The 17,427-nt window shown below is 41.9% G+C and overlaps 1 protein-coding gene across 1 annotated transcript in view; it reads left to right on the top strand.

Moving 5' to 3' along the window:
- MYO5A (myosin VA) overlaps positions 1-17,427 on the top strand; it is a 185,887-nt gene that overhangs the window by 109,015 nt on the left and 59,445 nt on the right. The window contains exons 8-13 of the mRNA XM_075006415.1: positions 1,547-1,654; positions 2,232-2,338; positions 5,045-5,310; positions 6,316-6,397; positions 11,240-11,380; positions 13,396-13,521. Coding sequence (XP_074862516.1) covers positions 1,547-1,654; positions 2,232-2,338; positions 5,045-5,310; positions 6,316-6,397; positions 11,240-11,380; positions 13,396-13,521 — 830 coding nt within the window. The remainder of the gene's footprint in view (positions 1-1,546; positions 1,655-2,231; positions 2,339-5,044; positions 5,311-6,315; positions 6,398-11,239; positions 11,381-13,395; positions 13,522-17,427) is intronic.

The following is a 17,427-nucleotide window of genomic DNA, read 5'->3' on the forward strand; positions in this document are numbered from 1 at the left end:
TTGTACAACATTGTGTCCACACTTAGTTATTTGTAGCATTTCATAATTGTTCACTTATAATAAATGGAGTTGGACCATCTCTGAGCATGCTTCAGAAATGTCATCACTACACCAGTTCATTTCAAACCATTTCAGTGCTGCTGTAGATGGAAAGCACAGGCACTGTAGCTCCTCTGGTATACCCAGAGCCACCACTTCATCCCACAGCATACTTCCCCCCCCACCCAGTATACTCTGATTTCTACCCATCCGCCCCAACTGGCAGGCCCAAGAGCAGATGAAATGGTGGTTGGGGAGAGGAGGTGGGTGATTTCTGCTCAGTTGGTGCCCTGGCAACCCTGAGAAGCAGAATGTATCAAAACAGTAGATGTTTTGTTTGGGGTTTTTTTTGTGTTTTTAAAAATTAATTTTATAGCACTATGAACATATTTTATAATCAATCATGTTTTAAAGCTATTGTATTGTCTCAATTCTCCCTTTCCTCCTCCCTTTGTAGGGCACTTGCACAGCCCATAAGGGACAACTACTCTAAATATTGCAGGAGGGAATTGATCTGATGCTGGCTGAAGTGATTCAGAGGACCCTTTTCCCAGCATTACTAGATAAAAAGGGCAAAAACAGGAGAAAGAAGGAAACTCATTGTCTTCAGTGTTCTCAGATACGCTGAAATCATTAGTAGCACTATGCAAAAAGTATCCTTGATCACAATCACCTCAAGAAGTTGCAGCGCTTACTGTAGTGGATACCAGATGCTATGCCTACAGTCTGTTGGAGGCCTTAGCATTTTGTGAACGCAGCAATCCTCAGACAGAACCAATTACAAACATATTCTGGACTGCAGCATTGAGACTAGAAACCAAGGCAGTGGAAAAAGTACCTGCAGAATCCATTTTAAAATATATGTGCACCATAACATTAGAACTCTGCTTTCCGCTGTGCACCTGTTCTCGGGTAGCTTCCTGAGACTTGCAGGATAGTTGGTTCCATGCACATGTCATAGTCTGAAGACGTGATATGTGGACTGTTGTGACAATCAATGAGACAGTGAAAGAGTTTAGAAATCTCTCAGTTTTTTTTTTGTGGCCCTTGAGGTCAATACAACAGGGTCTGCAGCACTAGCTTCCAGAGATTGTTCTGGTTAGTTTGGACAGAGCAAATGTATTAGAGGAACAGGTGTCTTTAGAAGCGTTTAGATAAAGTAGTAAACCTGTGAGAGTGTAGTTTTCTAAAGTAGATGGCCCAGGGGAGTCAATGATTCAAATATACTGAAATATATTTCAACCCATAGGTTCTGCCTTTCGACCTTAGACTTGCCAGCTTTGACTGGATGAATTCTTAGAGATTTCATCACATGGCATAATCTTTAATTGAAGAGTAATCCCATTCCTGGAGCATCCAGGACAGTCCTGGAGGGCTGGCAACCCTACATTCAGGTGGAGACACTCGAGACTCTTTAGTGACACCTGTTACATCCCTTAATTCAAAGTTGCTTGCAGTTGTGTGCTTTCTTCTTTTGTGTGTGTAAAATGGTTGTTCTCTCTTCCAGGGAATGCGAATTACTTTCACTATACGAAGCAAGGAGGTAGTCCAGTGATTGATGGCATTGATGATGCAAAGGAAATGGAGCACACCAGACAGGCCTGCACTTTGCTAGGTAATTCTGCTATTATGCTGGAGAAGCATAGTCCAGCTCAGACTTCGAAATCATAGCAGTCTCTGTATTCATGATTAGTCTATGTTTTAGTTCATTCTTTCTGTATTATATTTAAAATAAAAAGACTTGGATAACCTTTGGGATTCAGCCACTTTTGAAGTATAGTGAAGGTACTGTAATCAAATTTTTAGTGCAGGGAAGAGGAAATGTGAAACAATAATAACTCTTGGATTCTGATGGTGCAGTGTAAAAGATTTTGAGGGTTTTGTAAAACTTTATCTAACCAGCAACACAGGCCATTAATTAAAATATTTAGTAATTTTAACGTCAGTCTTCCTTGGATCTTTTTATAATGTTATGTAGTAAAACATAATAATAGGAGGGCCGGGTATCGTTTTCTAATAATAGTTTCTCTGCAGAACTCCTCACACAACTGAGAAGTGAAGGTGGTGGCAATTGCTCGCGAAATTTCAGGAGATATTATCATTCTTTTTTATAAATACCCTTCCCCCACCCATTCGCTGAGTGTCTTTTTGGTCTTGTCTTCACTTAATGCATTTTATTCATCCTCTTTCAGGGATTAGTGATTCCTACCAGATGGGAGTCTTCCGAATCCTTGCTGGAATCCTTCACCTGGGCAATGTGGGGTTTACCTCTCGGGATGCTGATAGCTGCACTATCCCTGTAAGTTGTGTGTTTAAAGGGTATAATTTCTATTGTGACACTTTCATGTTTTTGGTTGGGTATCATCTTTGTTAGCAGAGGCCCTCCCTGCCCACATCCAAGCCAGTTCAAAAATAGAAGCAACTTCTTTTTTATTTCTGGATCAGTATGACTTTTCCTGCTGCTCTTCACAGATGGATTCTGCTTGTCTCTTTCTAAATCCCTGCCAGAGGCTTTCTTGACTCCCTGTTGAATTCACAAACAGTGTTTTCTGGGGAACTCTTCTGGACATGCTAGCTTAGAAGTCTGGAGAGGGTGGGTGAGTGTTTGTACTCCCACACCAAATTATGTGTCAAGGATTGTTGCTGGAATTCTAGTGATGTAAATCTGCAAGTTTGATGCTAAATACCAAACTGATCCAAATTTCTACAAAGCGAACATTTCACAAAATATGTTATGCTCCAGGGCTATTTGAAGGAGAACCTTCTCTCCCCTTGCACAGTGTGTTCTGCAGGGTTTTGCCAGGCATTACTTCAGGAACACTTCCTCTCTTATCATTTTGGAAGCTAGTGGTGAAGAGTCTATATCAGCAGTTCCCAACCTTTTCTGGGCAGAGACCCATTTTGACAATTCAGGAAGACTTGGTGACCCAAGGATGGAGGGAGGGTGAAAATTACTTACTGCAAGGCTGTATCTACGCTGGAGAGTTCTGTTGACAGAAGGGGACTTCCATGGACAGAACCCAGGGAGCGTCTACACTCATAAAGCCCTCTGTTGACAGAGTCTTGGGAGAACTCTGCTTTTGTCTCCACAGAGTTATCCCTGAAAAATTTGAGGCATAACTCTATGTCGACAGAGTACTGTCGACACAAGTGCAGCCTAGACACTTCTGTCAACAGAGAGGGCTTCCAGTTTCCTGGGCAGCCCTGTTTGCAGAGCTGCCATCCTGCTTTCTGTCACCAGAGGGCAGTGCAGCCTGGCAGTTCTCTGTCGACAGAGCATGTTGCACATAGCAGCAATCTGTCAACAGGTGACCCTTCTTTCAACAAAACTCTCCAGCGTAGATCCAGCTTCCAAGTAACAAAATCATCTTCACTTCTGCAGAACTGAAGCTTCCTACGATGACCTTGCTGTATTGTAACTAAATTGTTTGTTGAACTTTTTTTGACATAAGCATCAAAGGAGCATGTTTACTATAGAGGAACTTAGTGGCTTTGTTGTGTTTCATGTCACTGTGAAATTGAGAGATTTAAGACCTGTGACTCTGATTACTCACCCTTTCTATCTTGACTTGTTTTTTGTTGTCAATTTTGAATGTGTGCTAGCTGGAAACAAGCTTGGATGTGGTTTTGGATGAGCATGAGTTAAGGAAATAATGAAGCACAAAAATTAATCAAGGTGTTGCTTGTCAACAAGGACCTTTTTGTTATAGCTTGATATTTTTATTGTTTTGTCATTGTGTTGTTTCTGTCTCATAAAAGTCATTATTGCAAAAATGAAAGGCACCCTTAGTTAACGGGAATTTGATGGTGTAGAAGTACAGTAAACCCTAGAGATACGCGCAATCAAGTTGCATGTTTCAGGTTTACGCGGCTGCCATCCCTGACAGAAGCGGGGAAACTTGAAAGTTTACTGTATAGTGTATCCCAAGAACTTCAGAAAGAAGAAAGAGGCCTTCAGTACCCAGTTATCTGTAAGACAGAACATCTCTGTGGTCTTATTCAAATCTCTTTTGTTCGTGCTTCTTGGCAGTTGACTGTTGAGCTTCACTGGTATGAGCAGGAAACCTGCCAGGAAATTTGTAATTAATAGAAAGTATCTGTACTACCATTTGATATTAGAAGGTGACAGTTTGCTTGTTAATGATTAGGTGGAGGCTCCTGAACCCACGAGCAGCACATGACTGAAGCTGTTGTAATGTCAGAGTAGCTGAGATCAGTTCAGTGTTTCATTCCCATGGCAGAAAATCTGACTGTCTTGATTGTACAATTCAATGTAAGAGATAAATTGCATCTTTTAACATGCTTGACTGTTTTATGTGTATCTCCAGAATTCAGTAGGGAAATACATTTTTGATGTTTATATCTGACACTAGGTTTCCAAAGCCCCTTTTTTATGCCCCCTTGACTTTTGACTTAAATAGAACTTCTGTGATCTTTCATTAGAATGGTCATATACAAGTGTATGAGAATGTTACCCAGTTAGCACTCCTATATTTTATCTTTCGACTCCTAAGCACGCCTACAAACCCCTCCTTTTTTATTTCATCCATTTTGTTCAAGTGAAGCATATACTGTCAGATACTAAATACAAATACTGTCAAACAGGGATAAATACATATGTGATGCAAAGATTCTCTGGCTTCTAAGTCAAATCAGAGTTTGATTGATTTAGCTCAGTAGATGACGACTCCAAAAACTAGTCACCACATGAAAACTTTTATCGTTCATTTTTTTGTTCAAGTTGTGAATAGTCTGCACCGGAATCAACCCACAAACATTCACGTAGCATAATCACAGAAATAGCAACATAATTTCCTCTAATTTACAAAAGCATCTGTGTGCGAGTGACAAGTCGGTAAATAGATACAGGGAAAGGAAGAGGCATGAAAATGTAATGTTATAGCTGAATATTAGATAACTTCAAAACAGAAGAATCTCTGTGACATTAAATGTGCACTATTGGTAATATTGTTTTAAATACCTAAGTAGGTTATTTCTATTTTAGCCCAAACACGAACCCCTTGCTATCTTCTGTGACCTCATGGGTGTGGAGTATGAAGAGATGTCCCACTGGCTTTGCCATAGGAAGCTTGCTACCGCCTCTGAGACCTACATCAAACCCATTTCCAAACTGCAGGCCATCAACGCCAGGGATGCACTTGCCAAACATATCTACGCTAAACTCTTTAACTGGATTGTTGATCATGTGAACAAAGCTCTGCATTCTACTGTAAAGCAACATTCTTTTATTGGTGTATTAGACATTTATGGGTGAGTCTTTGGTGTCAGAGATACCAGGTGTTTGCTGCACAAGGATCTTAGTGTAAGAATGCAACTTTTGAGTTGCTGGCAATTTCTTTAGCCTACATATTGGTGTGTGGCGAAAACCATGAAAAAACTGGTGACCAGTTATTCTGATTAAAGGTGGTAGTGAGTTGTTATGTGTTTGGTTTTGACACACCATCTGAGACCTGTGTCCTGGACCTCAGATTAGACATATATAACTGGATCTTGGATTTAGCAAATTTGCCATTGATAGCACCATAATGCATCACAGTGGTGAACAATTACAATATAGAGATATGCTTGTTCTTGGACTTTCATATTGATCAGTTTAGTCCAAATATTTGGGTTAAAGTTTGTTTCTAAAACCCACAGTATGTAGTTTAAGGTTAAACTACTATGTTCTTTTCCACTTCATATGCTCAGAGGGGTAGCTGTGTCAGTCTGTAGCTTCACAAAAAACAAGCAGTCCCGTAGCACCTTAAAGACTAATCAATTTATAAATCTTTCGCTTTTCTGCTGATGCTTTAAAATGAAACTGTCTTTCCACTTTGCATGGATCTGAATTTGCACTGTTGGCCATCTCTCCTCTGGGCTTCTTTTCATTTATTTATTTTTTCTTGTTTTTTGCAGCAGCTGCTGTAGCACTTTTTTCTTTGCTCTGGGGAGTTGAATGTACCTCCCCTTCCAAGACTGTTCTGTAGATTGGGCACAGTGGAAGCAAGGATGGCTAACATACTCTTCAGGAACCAGGAGCATCACCACACTGACACTCCTTTAGCAAGGAGAAAGTCTGTCTCAGTTGCTCCCAGCACTGCAATGTCACTTTCCATCTGCCTTGACATTCTGTTGTGTCATGTTTATGCTCAGTATAACCTACTGAATACCACGGATTGTTCTCTGTAAATATAATTAGAGAGATTATTTAAAATTATGGAATTATTTATTCCATCTTTTCCTTTGGCAGTCACTTTAAATGTCTTGGTTTTGCAGGTTCGAGACATTTGAGATAAACAGCTTTGAACAGTTTTGTATCAACTATGCCAATGAAAAACTGCAGCAACAGTTCAATATGGTGAGTAGGAAATTATTGGCACCTCTTTCCTACACTTCTGTTCTCCAAAATCTGTTCAGCTAATAAGATCCCCTGTGTCTGAGATGAATTCCTCCAATATGCCAATTAGGGGTCTTAGAAGTGGGTCTTTGAGTGGAATGAGAAGAGAATTGAGCAGTGATTCCCAACATTTTCTCTGTCATGGCACACCTTGAGATCTTTAATTATTTTGAGACACACCAATATATTGCCTCAGTTTAAGCTGTCTAACACCCTTCATTATTTACTGTTTATATGATGCCGTTAATGACGTTAGCGTTTAACATCATTAATTGTATTGTACAGAGTGTGATAAGGACTTTCAGTTGGCTCACACATCTAACACCAAAAGATCCCACCAGTTCTGCCTCCCAGACTCCTCCACGTAGGCCCCACCCACACCGATTTTGCCCAACCCAGACCCACCAGTTCTGCCTCCCCAGATCCCTACCTCACATTGATTCTCCCCCACCCAGGCATCACCAGTTGAGTACCTCCAGCTCCTCCATCCCACCCAGTTCAGCACCCCCAGCTTCCACACCTCAAACCCAGCCTCTGTACTCCCCCAGTTCAATCTCCTGCCTCACCTCTGCTTCTCCTGGGGTTTCCCAACCATGCAGAGGCTGCAGTGGGGTTCCCCTCAGGTTCCAGGCTGGGAGAGGCGGGGGAAGAATGGACAGCTCCAGGGGCTCTAGAGTCACCCCCAGTTTGCAGGTGCAGAATGGAGGGGTAGGGGCAGGGGTGCCAACCTATTGCTCAGTGGGAGGGGGAGGGGGAGATTGAGCTTTGATTAGTTGCTCTGCCCCTGGAGGAGATAGGGCAGTGAGGCAGACAACCAGTCAGGAAGCAGCATTCCCTTCCCTTCCCTTTGGCAAGATTCAGAGGTGCAATCTGAATTTCGCTTTCAGGAATGGAATGTGATGTTCGGACACAAATTAAAATATAAGGGAAGGCTTTGTTGTTCTGAACTTAGTTTTTCAAAAAAAACTATCGCAGCGGTTTGGTCCTGGTGGCACACCACTTGGGAAGCACTGATTAAGATCATGTTTGGAAATAAGATTTTAAAATAAAAGCTATTCTGGGCATATTTTAAATTCCTATTAGAGTAATAGTTTTAAGACAAAAGAAGCAGTTGTTTGCAGTCCAGATGCTGAAAAGACTGAGTAAGAATACTTTGTGGATTAGTTTGGAGATAGTCATATCTGCATACCTTCCAATGCAAACCTCTTCAGTGGCTGCATCAAGCAGATGCTCACTTCTGGAAATCTGGCACTTTCATTTTCCTTGTTTATTGTGTCCATTAGCATGATGTTTAAGAGCACAGCCACTTCCTAACGCTGATTAGAGTCAGCAGGATGAGAGGCACCTCTTTATTCTTCCTCCTTCAGAGAGCACTTATTTCTAATAGATGATAACCTTGCTATCTGTAGCCAGTGTTACAGTTTGTAATTATGTATTTTAGCTGCATAAAGATGAACTGAATGATTTATGCCAGGTTCTAAATGTCAGCAGTGTTGCCAAGCTCCCCTGAATTTTTAGAACAGCTTTAAAATGTATATATGCAAATGTACCTCAACAGTGTGTGTGTTCTGGGAAGCTAAATCCAATTCCATTAGTACGACCCAGCCACACAGAGTACTGAGCACTTGGAAGTGAACCTTGTGTCAGAGAGATAAAGTTGAATATTCCCACTCCTGAAGGTCCATGATATTATAGGTTTGCTGATGCTGTTGCTAAAGAGGCTTTCTGCTTCCCAAGGTTTTCCTCTGTACCCTGCTTTTAATGTATTTCAAAGGTTTCTCACCTTTATGGTAAAGATTCTGTCCATGGGGGATCCCAGAAGATTCATTCTGGCTTCACCAGCTGCTTTCACCTTTATTCTATGTCCTTCCTTACCTGGCCACCTTCCTTGCCTTGCACCCACATTACGGCTGAGAGAATGGATGGTCTTTTCTGTGGCTGCAGCTGTGCTCCATGGTGAGCTCCAAGAGGTTACCAAATCAGCTGCACCCAGAGGGTGAGAGTTTCTGCCACATCCAGTTTAGACTGGATGCAGCACAGTTTTGTCACATGTAAGAAAATAAGTATGTAGAATGTAAAAATCAGAATATAAATGTAAATAAATATACATAAAAACGATAACATTTCAACATTTTTAATGAGGTGGATGAGCCTTGCACTTAGCAACCAATCATGCTGCACCCACTTTTGAAATTTCATGCCCCTCCCCCGCCCCGAGGGGTTTCACCCTCCACTTCGCTCATCCCTGCCCTAGAGCTTATATACCAGCTGGAGATAGCTAAAGTGCACATGGTCTCGCTCCTCACTCCCTTTTGTAGTATGACCTCTGGGGCTGCAGGTAAGAAACTGTGTAAAGTAGAATTGGCCGCTGCTGTGCAGATGTGTGAGAAAAGAGAATTGTATAGAATCAGAAAACGAAATGAAATTAAAAGAATAATTCAAATGTGGCACTGCTAAATGCTTACAAATAGATTGCCAAGATACAACTATACCCAGACAAATACAGAACTTAACTAAATATCTTTAGGTGAGAACGTGATTCAAATTCAACCTGACTCCTTCAATAAAAGGCTGCATTTTGCAGTCTGCCACAATTTTGTGCTGTTGTGCACCTACGGTTTGTCACCGTTTTGGGGTATTGCAAAGCAGTGCTCAGGAGAGATCAACACAAAATCATCAACAGGACCATATTCTCAAACTTGGCTACTTCTACCATAACACTCTGCATACTTTGCCTTCTTATGTTTTCCGATTTCAACCAATGCACATATACGTTGCTTGAAAAGATTCAGTTTTACCATTAGGTACTAACATGCACCTCACTTTGGGTAAGTGGGAATTGCATTGGTGTATTTGGGGGCAAAATTGGGTCCAGGAAGTTGAGTAAAATTCAAGTTAGAAGGCATTGGAGCCTTGATCTGACCTGAAACTTGATGCTTAAGTGACAAATTGAGCTGTTGTCAATAGTATTTTTTTCCACCAGAAAATATAATTCTTTTGAAGTAAAATTATTGTTTTTTACATTTAGGGTTTGAATAACAAGTACTATATGTGTTTCCTCAACGAAACAGGACCATTCAGTTTCCATAGAGGAATTATCTGATCATATAATGTTGGTATTAAGTGCCTGAAATGTAGTGGAGCTCTCCTAAGCTGTTTCTAAGGAGTGTCTGTCTGTATTTGAGGGCATCGTGTAAAGCTTCAGCAAATAAAATAAAAAGGATAACCTACTTTGTCAGAATAATGTTCTGCTTTCTTACTGGGGTGTGGTGGAAATTTACAGTGCGCTGATAAGCTTTCACATAGAATTCAGAAGGCAGTAAAGGCGTCATGTGTCTTCATCTACACTTATATCACGTGTCCTGAATAGTGTCACAAATGTTGATACTTATTAGAATATGTTCTGAATTTTTGTATGCGAATCAGAGCAGTTCTCTAGAGAGCTGAGCGAATAATGATTTTTTCCTTCTGGGGGTCGAAACAAAAATCATGAGGGTTGGGGGAGAGGGTGGTTTGATTTTTAAACCAAAACAATTTTTTTTTAATTTTGGGTGAAATTAATAAACTAAAAATATTGCTTAAATCAACTGAAACATGTTGGGGCAATTTCAAAACACTTTTTTTTTTTGTTTTGTTTTGATTTGGCCTGTTTTGTGGAGTTCACACTTTTTGGGTTTTCTTTTGGCAAAATTTAAAAACATATTGCCATTTTGTAATGAAAAGTTGAAACAAAGTATTTCAAAAATGTTCAAAATTAAGTATTTTTAAGTTTTTTAATTTTTTTCCCCCAAATGAAACTATTTGTCAGATATGGCCTGCATTTGCAAAGAGTTTTGGGCAAAATTTGTGTTCACTGAAAAAAAATCACACATCACTAATTATGTGTTATAATTTAGCTTGGATTGAAATGTAGTTTAAATTAAGTAAAACAAATAAATCCTATAAAAAGTGTTTCTTTAAATAAAATGATGTTAGCATTACCAAAGTTTGCATGTTTAATATTTTACCATTGATATTTTTGTTCTAAAACTTTCAATTTGGCTTCTTTAACATTCTTCTAGGGCTGTGTAATTTTTTTTAAATTATATCTTCTAATAATCACTAAAATAAAACCGTGAATTTGCTACAGCAAAATTTAACTTTTTCTCAAAGTTTTGCAAAATGGGTTTCTTACACTGAAAAGCATGAAAAGTCTTTTTTTCTTCAAAAAATCTCTTGCAATTTTTGTTTGAACATAACACCTTTTGAGAACAAATGAATCTGAAAATAGTGTCTTGGTAGAAAGCATGCAAAAAACGGGTGTTTGTGGGACATAGGGCAATTTTAATAAAACCTTTATATTTTGAATATCTGATGTTAGGAATTTCAGCTTTCATTATGAATATTGCATGGGGCCCTAGTTTACTTATCATAACTGCTGTCCCTGTATTTGTGTATCTTGTTTTCAAAGACGTGGTACAGTGTTGTGGAGGAAGTAAATGTGTTTGTAGCTTTCGCCCTGCCTCCCTCCCTCCTCCCAGATGCATGTTTTCCCAAGTTCACAGATAGCCTTATAATAAGTTGTTTTTACGAGTGAGAAAAAATCCAAGCTTTGCTCTTAAAGAAAGCTTTAATTTTGTCTTCATAGGCCTGGAGAAAAGGGTTAATTTGGCTTTCTCCCACTTGTTTATTAAATTGTTTGGCTCAGTTGTAATTTGTATGTCGCTGAGTAGTTAGGTTTAACATATCACGAAGAAAACAAGTTAACAGAAGGCAGTGTATTTGTCCTGAATTTTCATTCACAGATTTTTGTTTTTCATGTAGCATGTCTTTAAGCTGGAACAGGAGGAATATATGAAGGAACAAATTCCATGGACCTTAATTGATTTCTATGATAATCAGCCTTGTATTAACCTCATAGAGGCCAAATTGGGCATCTTGGATCTGCTAGACGAGGAATGTAAGGTATGTATTCAAATAACTTGACTTTTATGCCGCAAGACGCACTGGTCTTGAATTTCTGTTATCTTTATTCAGTGTTTATGGGAATAAAGCCACCTATGCTTAATGATTGTTTTGATGCTGTAATTAAATTTATTTGGAGCACTCAAGAGACGTGGTAACTGCTGCAAAACAAAAGACAGGCAAATGCTGGCCTTCCCTCTAAGTCCATGTATCTGTAGCTCTCGTCCAGTCTCTAATCGTCCTGCATCTTGGCTACAGGCCCGCTGATGTGGGGACATGGGGCAGTTGCCGCTGGGTCCCATGTTTCAAAGGGGCCTGAGCTCCAGCTGCTGCTGCTGCCAAAATGGCAGTGGTGGTTGGAGCTCCGGGCTCCTTTAAATTGCTGTAGCAGTGCTGCCCTGCGTGGCTCTGAAGGAAGGGTGGGAGGCCTGCACCGTGGTCTGGGGGCACTGAGGGCTGAAAGTCCTAGGCTCTGCCCCTTACAACCTTGGCCCTACCCCTACTGGGGCAGGGAACCAGCCCCCCTCACAGCTTGTCTCTTGGCACTGATGCTTGACTCTTGTGGCGTTCTCCTTTCCAGACTTGAAGACTGCAGCTTTCTCTTACCCTTCCACCTCAAATCCTTTCACATACTTGCTGATCAGATTATCTCCCTGTCTTACTGCTCTGACTGCATCACTCCTCTCTTTGAATTCCTTCACTGGTATCCCACTTTGCAGCTGCCTCAGACACAAGCTACCTTAAATCCTTTAAGGCTTTCCAAGACTTATTTCCCCACCCCTCCTTTCTTAAAACTTACGTTATGGAACCAGTAGAGCTAACCATAACTGCTCAGAAGTCCAGTTTCCCTTTAAGCAACTTCATGGTTTCTGCCATGCCCTCTCCTTGTGAAGAGCTTGTAAATCTGCCAAACCACGACACTGGTCTCCTTGAAATCCCTCCTGAAGGTTCAGTTCTGCCACAGTGCTTACAAAACAATGGACGATGGGTAGGCAGCTGGTATACTGTGGGTGCTGCTTTTTATGCCAGTATAGGCCAGCTGACCAGGGACGGGACAAAGAAGGCAGTTGTCCTCAGGCCCCACCTTTCAAAGGGGCCCAGAGATCCAGCTGCTGCCACTAGAGCAAAGCAGCGGCCAGAGACCCATGCCCCTTTGAAATGGTGAGGAGTGCTGTGTCACTGATCTATGCATGATGAGGGGGCGGGGCCAAGGCTGACTGCTCTAAGCTCTGCCCCTTCCACCCTTAACCACACTCCTTCTAGGGGGAGGAAGCTGCCCACCCCCACCTTGCCTCTGGGTCTGCAGCCATCAGTGCCACAGTACCAGTGTAATGGTTTCAGTGTTATCTTCACCTCCCCCTTTCCCAGTGCCTCTCCTCACTCCACACACACACACACACACACACACACACACACACACACACTTTATTCTTTTTGTTCTCCATCTGTTTTTTTAATCATATACTAAGATTGCGTTTTTTTGGAGAAAAGGCTGGGTTTTTTTACACGTGGCCAGTGTTAAGGTCATTGTCTCTCTGACTTGAGGCTTCTACTTGCTAAGTCATTGCAAACAATTAATAGTAGATATACTCTCACGTAGTAATTGTCTTTAATAAGAAGCTGTCTTGGGTGTAATACAGTACCCTTTGCTTCTAGATACACTGCACTGAAACAGAGTTGATAGAATGTATTTATCTCTGCCTTTTCCTTTTTTCTTTCACCCTCTTCTATTCTGAGTGTGTGTAACTTGTATAGAGCCTGCTCTCAGAAATGTTCCCGAGAGTAGCTTTCATGATGCTTTCTGCAGTAGTAAACAGGATGCTCAGTGGTAACTGTTTATCGAATCAAACACATAGTTTGTTTCTGGCTTTTCATCTTCAGTGTAGTAGGGGGCTTAAGTTTGAAGTAGAATGCAAAGTGTTGACCCCCATTATAACGAGCCATCTTTCTGATGTTACTCACTTCTAAAAGGGCCACCAGAGGCTGTAAATGGCGGTTTATATTCTTTTATGTAGATGCCGAAAGGATCAGATGACTCTTGGGCCCAGAAATTATACAATACACATTTGAATAAATGTGCACTCTTTGAAAAACCACGCATGTCAAACAAAGCTTTTATCATACAACACTTTGCTGACAAGGTAAGGATTTTTTCCTTTTGCAATGTTTTCACGTAATTCTATATATAATTATATATAACTTCAGTATCCAAATTGGAATTTTTCAGGTGTTCACTGTAACTAGTTACAAGCAGTAACGTCTGGCTCTGAATGCAGCATGTCCATGAAAACCACTTTGTACTTAGATAGCCATAGATGTCTGCATGCTTTGACGTTTCAGAACACGCCTCTGTGGTGGAGATATTATTATACCCATCTTTCACATGGGAAACTAAGGCAGGAAGGAGAAGTGACTTGCCCAAGGTCACAGAGCAAGTGTGTGGCAGAGAGAGGAAGATTAAAAAGATCTCCCAATTCTGAGTTTTATTCTTTAACCACAGACTATCCTCCTTCTAAAATGTTGCATACCACAGTGTAATCTGACAACTGCCAGTTCCCCCATTATGTGAATTTATTTCAATTCTGCTCTGTTGAACACTCACCATGACACAGCCTCATTCTGCTCATACCTCAGAGCGCTGACAACAAAGAGTCAATGCACACATGACCAGGAGAACAGTGAAGGTCGCTGGTATGTGTGCTGCTTAAATTTACTGAGCAGCCCAGATGATTAAAAGACAAAAAAGGTCGTTCATCTTCGAGTGCTATCCCTGTGCGTGCTCCACGGTAGGTCTTGGCCCTGCCCAGCACTGCACCATGGAGACTTTTTCTGAGCAGTATTGAGTGGGGCTGCACATGCGCTTACCCAGCACATGGTGTTTGCTCCACTATGGTTAGCGCGTGCAATCCCGCTCTCTCCTCAGTTCCTTCATCATCGCCATTGGCTGCAAATGGAGCACGGCTCTCTCCTCTCCCCGCAGACCTGTAATTAGTGATTATATGGCATAGGGTTCTTAGTTTGTAGTTTTTTTTCTGTTTAGACAGTTGTTATTTATCATATACTTACAGTAAACTCTGATATCTGGCATCCATGGAACCAGGAGGTTGCAGGATAATCAAATATTCTGGAGAATAGAGAGTTCAGTACTCATGCTGGGTAGGAATGCAAGAGGAGCCTGCCACGAGCGCACACACGCAACACAGAGGGGTCCAGGGCAGCACGGAGTGGGATGACCCCCACCCCAAGGGGCGGGGTTGTACGCAAACCCCAGCTCCAGCTCCCAGGACTTTTCTTCCTGGCTCTGTGCTCTGTTGTAGGATGGCCATTGGCCTGGGCAGGAACAGGCAGGTTTGCAGCTGCCATCTCCCAACCCAGGGCTCTGCAAAGCCCTCCAAGGTGGAGCTCCACAGCCGGGGGGGAAGGGGATGGCACCGTGGGGGGAGCTGCAGCTGGCTCCAGAGTGGGCCTCTCCTCACCATGGCTGCCAGCTTCCCCCTTTAATAGCAGGCAGCTTTCAAGTTTAAGAGCAGGCAGCTCCCTGCAGAGCCCACACCAGTAGCAGACAGGCTTTGGGCTCAGAGGAGAGAGGGAGTGCCTGTTATCTCTTCAAATTGCTAGCTAACTATCCTATCAGAGAGGCAGCTGTGTTAGTCTGTAACTTTGAGGACAACAAGAAGTCCCGTGGCACCTTACAGACTAACAGATATTTTGGAGCATAAGTTTTCATGGGCAAAGGCCCACTTCATCATCTATAAGGTGCCACGGGACTTCTTGTTGTTCTACAAGATTAATAGGGCTAGATTAAGCATGTCTTTCTTGTTTCTTTAGGGAGTAGAATGCCAAGACCTGAGGTTTGTCAGTTACCATCTAAATGTCCCTCCAGGAGAGCCACTTCTAACTAAACCAATGAGATTTTATTGCTGCCAGCTTATTATTGTTGTTTTCCTTGTTGGGCCTGTCTTGTAGCAGGTGGCTTCTGTGTACACGTCTGGCTCTGTCAATCTGTTTCTTCACTTCCTTCGGTGGGTGTTGTAGTTTCAGGAAAGCTTGGTAAAGTCTTTCAGGTATTCGTCTCTGTCTGAGGGATTGGAGTAAATGCAGTTGTACCTTAGTGCTTGGCTGTATACAATGGATCATGTGGTGTGCCCTGGAAGGAAGCTGGAGGCGTGGAGGTAAGCATAGCAGCCCATGTGTTTCCGGTATAGGGTGGTACTTATGTGACCATCACTTATTTGCACAGTAGTGTCCGGGAAGTGGATCTCTTGTGTGAACCAGTCCAGGCTGAGGCTGATTGTGGCGTGGAAACTGTTGAAATCATGGTGGAACTCTTCAAGAGCCTCTTTCCCAGGGGTCCAGATGATGCAGATGTCATCAGTGTAACGCAAATGGAGGAGGGCACTAGGAGATGAGAGCTGAGGAAGCGTTGTTCCAGGTCAGCTATAAAAATATTGGTATACTGTGGGGCCAAGCGGGTGCTCATGCACCAAATCAAAGCCCACCATCGAAATAAGGCGGAGCTGCTCTACAGTCACCTATCGTGGGGCACCCACAGGGACAGCGCTTGAGGAAGAAAGAAGTTACTCACCTTGTGTAGTAACGATGGTTCTTTGAGATGTGTGTCCACGTGGGAGCTCTGCATTCCACCTGCCTCCCCTCTACTCCATGCAAGAGGCATAGTTAGGGCATCAATGAAGTAACTGAGGAGAGAGTGGGGCTGCGCACGCTATGCCTAATAGCATGAACAGCGCACACTGGGTTGGTGCATGTGCAGCCCCACTCAATACTGCTCAGGAAAAGTCTCAGTGCCGCAGTGCTGGGGGAGCCCAAAACCTACCTTGCAGCTCCCACAGGAACACACATCTCAAAAAACCTTAGTTACTGCATGAGGTGATGAGCGTCTTTTTTGTTTTTGTTGTTTTAAAGAAAAATTTGAGTCTTCATGCAAAGGAGTTAAATTCTGGCTTAAAATGCCACTATTACTGAAGAGGACTGGATGAAGATTTTGCTTTTATACAAGCCGAAAGAATGTTCATTTATAATACTAATAGGAGCTGTGAGACCATATTGTAATTCAGCATGGTAGCACCAGCAGGATTTGTGGTCTTTACTTGACCCCACTTGGCTTCTTTTGGCATCTTTGAATTTATGCCTGGAAGAGGCGATACTCTGCTTTGCTGCTGCTCTCCACTGTCTCCTTGATGATAATAGAAAGTTAGGAGAATGCTTGTGTTTAGTACGAGTTATTCCTCTGCTGAAATTAGGAAAGAACAAAAAAAAATGCATAAAACTCTTTACAAACTGTAAAATACATTGAGCCTAGCTGTTTAAAATGTGCTTTGATAGCTATACTGAACAGTATAGTTCAGTTGGGGACGTGCCAAGCTATGGCAGTCATAAGCACAGGTAAGACTGAGAAATTATCAGTGTTAAGAATTGTTGTCTTCATATACGTAAAAGTTAACGAACAAACATTTTAGAGGATTTGTGGGCAGGGCGGGGGAGAAGAACCATAACACAGGCCTTAGCTTGCAGGGTTTGTTGTTTTCTGAAGGAATACATAGAGCTCTTTGCCTCCCACCAGTGGTATTTTTATCAACTGGAAAGACTTTTTGATTATCGCAATTAGAATGAAATTCAAAATAGGAGCTTAAATGGTGGATGATTTGTGTGGGCCCTTGGCACGGAGATAAAGTTCATATTAGCAAATATTGTAGCGACTTGACCAGAGTTTGCTCCACGGTACCTAATGAACACCATTTTTGTGTAGAGGAATTTGGGGATTTATTTTTGCCATAGCTATTGGATTAGCTTTAATATCAGCATGTTACTAAATGGGCATGGGGAAGCTTTCAGTGAAGAGAGGATGACTGTGGGCAGTTGCTCCATCCAGAGACATGTAGCCTGGAGAGACAAAACCAATGAAGTTGTGTTTTGAAAGAGGGCATTCAGCTCCAACTCCTGATCTCAGTCTATTTATAGCAAAGTTGCTAAAGACATCATTCTTGTTCAGTGAACATCTAGACTGCTGCTGATGCAACCCCTATCTT

Source organism: Carettochelys insculpta, chromosome 12 (assembly GCF_033958435.1).
Source record: "Carettochelys insculpta isolate YL-2023 chromosome 12, ASM3395843v1, whole genome shotgun sequence".
NCBI classification, from domain to species: domain Eukaryota; kingdom Metazoa; phylum Chordata; order Testudines; family Carettochelyidae; genus Carettochelys; species Carettochelys insculpta.